General features: G+C 40.9%; 1 protein-coding gene across 1 annotated transcript; it reads left to right on the top strand.

The window, feature by feature from the left end:
- The first annotated feature begins 1193 nt into the window (after positions 1–1193).
- On the top strand, positions 1194–3373 carry LOC121773346. The gene is made up of 7 exons (XM_042170176.1): positions 1194–1571; positions 1717–1796; positions 2188–2248; positions 2310–2367; positions 2449–2506; positions 2628–2700; positions 2856–3373. Exons 1-7 carry the CDS (start codon positions 1230–1232, stop codon positions 2946–2948), a joined length of 765 nt encoding a protein of 254 aa, XP_042026110.1. The 5' UTR covers positions 1194–1229; the 3' UTR covers positions 2949–3373.
- Positions 3374–3724: the final 351 nt, after the last annotated feature.

The following is a 3724-nucleotide window of genomic DNA, read 5'->3' as shown; positions in this document are numbered from 1 at the left end:
CCCTATAAAACCATGCTTGTAACGAGCCCTATCATGTCACCTCCACCGAGGTCTACCCTATCGCTGGCATGCGAGCCGGAGTTGGCTCTCCAGTCTCCTCTCCATCTTTCTTCTCCTTCATGGAAAACCCCTCTTTTATTTCTAAAAACTTTAAGCCTTACCTCCGTCTAGCTCTCTCTCTCTGTGATGAAACCATCTTCGTCCGTCTCCGCCGCATTGCTTCTGGATACACCCTAAAGCTCGTCTGTCAGTCACCGCCGCAATTAGCTCCATCCCTGTCTGCGAAAGAAGAGAAGTCGCTTCTCTCTCGGTATGTTCCATCTCTCCGTTTCTCTTTGCATTCAGGAATTTCACGCCGCATCTGGTTTCGTAGACTGCACTCGAGGTTGAGGTTGTTGAGGGAGGAGCGGCGGCGGAATTTGAGAGGCCTCATAAATGGTGTGAATTGGGAATACGGAAAAGATGAAGGGTGGGAAATGGGAATGTGGCAAAATAGTATAAGACACGTGGCATTGGCAAATAGAACTTCACTTAGTGTATCCACAATAGTGGACTAGCGCGCGGACTAGCGACCTGCGAGCCGCTCGTCCGTCGCGCTAGTCCACTACTGCGACCGTCGAGAGGCAGACGGACGAGAGGTCGTCCGTTGGATAAGGCGCTAGTCCGTCCGCTAATCCGCTATTGTGGGCTCCCGACGGACGAGCGGATGGAACAACAGTTTTTTCGATTTCTTTTTGTTGATTTGTATTTTTTTTCAATTGTTTTTTTATTTAATGAAATTATGATTGCATTTTCCCCATATTCGTGTTGAAATTTTAATTCCGTATTTGTGTGAATTTGTGAATTTGTGATTTTGTTTGTTGAGATGTGCTAGTGCTTGTCCACTATTGTGCAGTGGGATGTCCTAGTGGTGTGGCAATACAGTGAGATGTCCTAGTGACGTGGCAGGAGGTGTTTTTAGCTAGTCCACCGGGATATCCGCCCTATTATGGATGCTCTTATGATTTTACTACCAAATAGGATTAAAAATGACACATAGACCAGTCGTGTTTCACCCCTGATCCGCCGTGGGAAGAAGCAAACGAATCGAAAGTTCGTGATTTTTAATGCAGAAAATTGATATCATCACTCGTGAGCCAAATGCTTAAAATTGAAGTATTTTCCTAACCGAAGATACCTTTGCCGCATAATATTTACGATTACTTTAATCAGTTAAGAAAACAAATGGGATGAGCGTGATCACACATCCTTCGATGGCAGTGCCCAAATTGATGCTATCCATCTCCCCTTCCCCTTCCCCTTCCCCTTCCCCTTCCCCTCCACCAACGATGAGCCCACACCCTTCCTTCCCCTTCTTGCTGGATGCTGCTGCTTCTCTTATCTCTAGAAGAAGTTTAATCCTCTCTTCTCCAGTTGTAGCCTTATCTTCTTCTTTCGCTGCTGCACTTGCTCAACCTCCTTCCAAGCCTTTCCTCTCCGGCATCGCCAACACCAAGTCTTGGTTCCAATTCTACGGCGATGGTTTCTCAATTCGTGTCCCTCCCAACTTCCAAGACATCATGGAACCCGAGGTCTGCTCTGCATTTTCCTTTCACTCTTAATTCCCCCTTTTTAACTTCAATATTTTGAAATTTTGAATTTAGGTATGAGGAAAATGTATCGTAATTGCATTGGATAAAACGATTTTTTCAATTATTCTTTTACTGAATTTTGTAGGACTATAATGCTGGACTCTCTCTCTATGGAGATAAGGCGAAGCCAAAGACTTATGCTGCGCGTTTCGCCACTCCCGATGGGTAAGCTCCATTGTTTCAAACTCATGAAGGTTATATATATTCCTGAAACTTGAGTTTCTGTTGCTTTATCTGGTAGATTCTGAATGACATTACTATTTCTGTACATTAGACGATGGTAACTTTGTTGGGGAATGCAGGAAAAGGATAAAAAAAATCTCATTATTGCTTTTGGCTGAAAATAGAATGCTTTGAGTTCATTTATCTAGAGTAGAGAACCTCTATCACCAAGCAACTTCTACATATGCTGCTGAAAAGCACCAATCCTCCCCAGTTTCGTTTAATCGAAAAAGTTCTTTGACTATGTTTGGTTTTGGCTGTTCATTTCATCTATCATGAGTGTTTCTGTATTTTGTTGAATCTTGACTCTTTATTACATGCCAATGTCATACAGATCCGAAGTTCTGAGTGTTGTTATTCGGCCATCTAATTCACTCAAGATTACCTTCTTAGAGGTCCGTGGATGTGATTTTACTCTTTATTGTCCCGTAAAAGTGCTTATTTCGATTCTGACAGGCCCAAGACATTGCTGATTTAGGCTCTCTGAAGGAGGCAGCTAAAATATTTGTTCCAGGTATTTCGATGGGAATGCTGTTTGTCTCTTAAGAAGGCTTTTAAGCTTACTTTCTGATTCAGCCTAAAATTGTGCAAACAGTTGGTGCAACACTGTATTCTGCTAGGACTTTTAAGATTAAGGAAGAAGACGGTTACAGGTATCTTTAACAATGTCATTTAACGAACAACTACAACTTCATATTCTTTAGAAGCTGAAGTACTTGATAGCTAGTCATTTTATACATCTCTAATTAGCTTGTTTATTCCCAACGTCTTCAGGAATTATTACTTTTATGAGTTTGGTGGAGATGAACAGCGTGTAGCACTAGTAGCTGCTGTTAACAGTGGAAAGGTTGGCTATCTCCTGTCAAATGTCTTTAGTTCTTTCGAATATTTTCTGTGAAGAGTGGGGTCGTAATCCTCTAACCAAAATCTGTAATTGTCGCGCTCTGAACTTTGATGTTTTGACATTGCGTTGACCAATCCTGTTAATGGTATGTGTTATAGGCTATAATTGCCGGAGCTACTGCACCCGAGAGAAAATGGGAAGATGATGGCATACGCCTTCGCTCTGCTGCTGTATCTCTGACAATTGTTTAACGCAAATTGGAGGTCAAAATTCTGCTGGCAGATTCAAGAACAAGGATTGTACATTTTGGTGTTGCTGAGAATGGAGCCAAGGATTTTCGAGCGGATTTAGTTAAATGTTGCTTCAAGTTTTCGAGCATCTTATTCATGGAGGAACACCAAAATTTTGAGTAGAGGATTATATGAAACTAGTACTTGAAGCCAAAACGAGTGTGACAGAACCCATATATGTTGAAGGAGATTGAGATATTTATTTGGAGCTCATGCTTATGGGCTTATTTTCTTGAAGTAGATATGAATATAGAGTGTAAATTGTTGGATAATCTAACTTGTTAAAGATCAATAAGTCGAACTCAAGAATGAAAGCAATAAACGGTTGTATTATTTCTTGTTGGGAACTACTCCCTCCGTCTCATAATAAGAGTCCTATTTTGCTATTTCGGTCTGTCCCACAATAAGAGTCCTATTTCACTTTTACCATAAGTGGGAAGTGGTCCTTACATTCCATCAACTTATTTCACTCACATTTTATTATAAAACTAATATATATAAGTCAGACTCATATTCTAGTAACCTATTCAACTCAGTTTTCTTTACATTTCTTAAAATCCATGCCATAACTAAATAGGACTCCGGGACGGAGGGAGTATTATTCAAGTTAAATCATAATGGTCTACTTAGTATGCTATTTAAACTGAATATGTAAGCTGATAACTGAATGTTGAGCTAATTCCAATTCTGTTATAACTTCCCTAACAAACTGCTCAACCGCTGCCAGCTGTCATAAC

The sequence above is a fragment of the Salvia splendens genome, chromosome 17, assembly GCF_004379255.2.
Source record: "Salvia splendens isolate huo1 chromosome 17, SspV2, whole genome shotgun sequence".
In the NCBI taxonomy this organism is placed as follows: domain Eukaryota; kingdom Viridiplantae; phylum Streptophyta; class Magnoliopsida; order Lamiales; family Lamiaceae; genus Salvia; species Salvia splendens.
The sequence above is the reverse complement of the archived record's forward strand: the minus strand, read 5'-3'. Positions and strand labels throughout refer to the sequence as shown.

Excerpts from the sequence above, each read along its gene's own strand:
- LOC121773346 (XM_042170176.1), top strand. The coding sequence starts at position 1,230 with ATGAGCGTGATCACACATCCTTCGATGGCAGTGCCCAAATTGATGCTA. Across the intron at positions 1,572-1,716 it reads AAGACATCATGGAACCCGAG|GACTATAATGCTGGACTCTC; the intron begins GTCTGCTCTGCA and ends TGAATTTTGTAG. Across the intron at positions 1,797-2,187 it reads CGTTTCGCCACTCCCGATGG|ATCCGAAGTTCTGAGTGTTG; the intron begins GTAAGCTCCATT and ends AATGTCATACAG.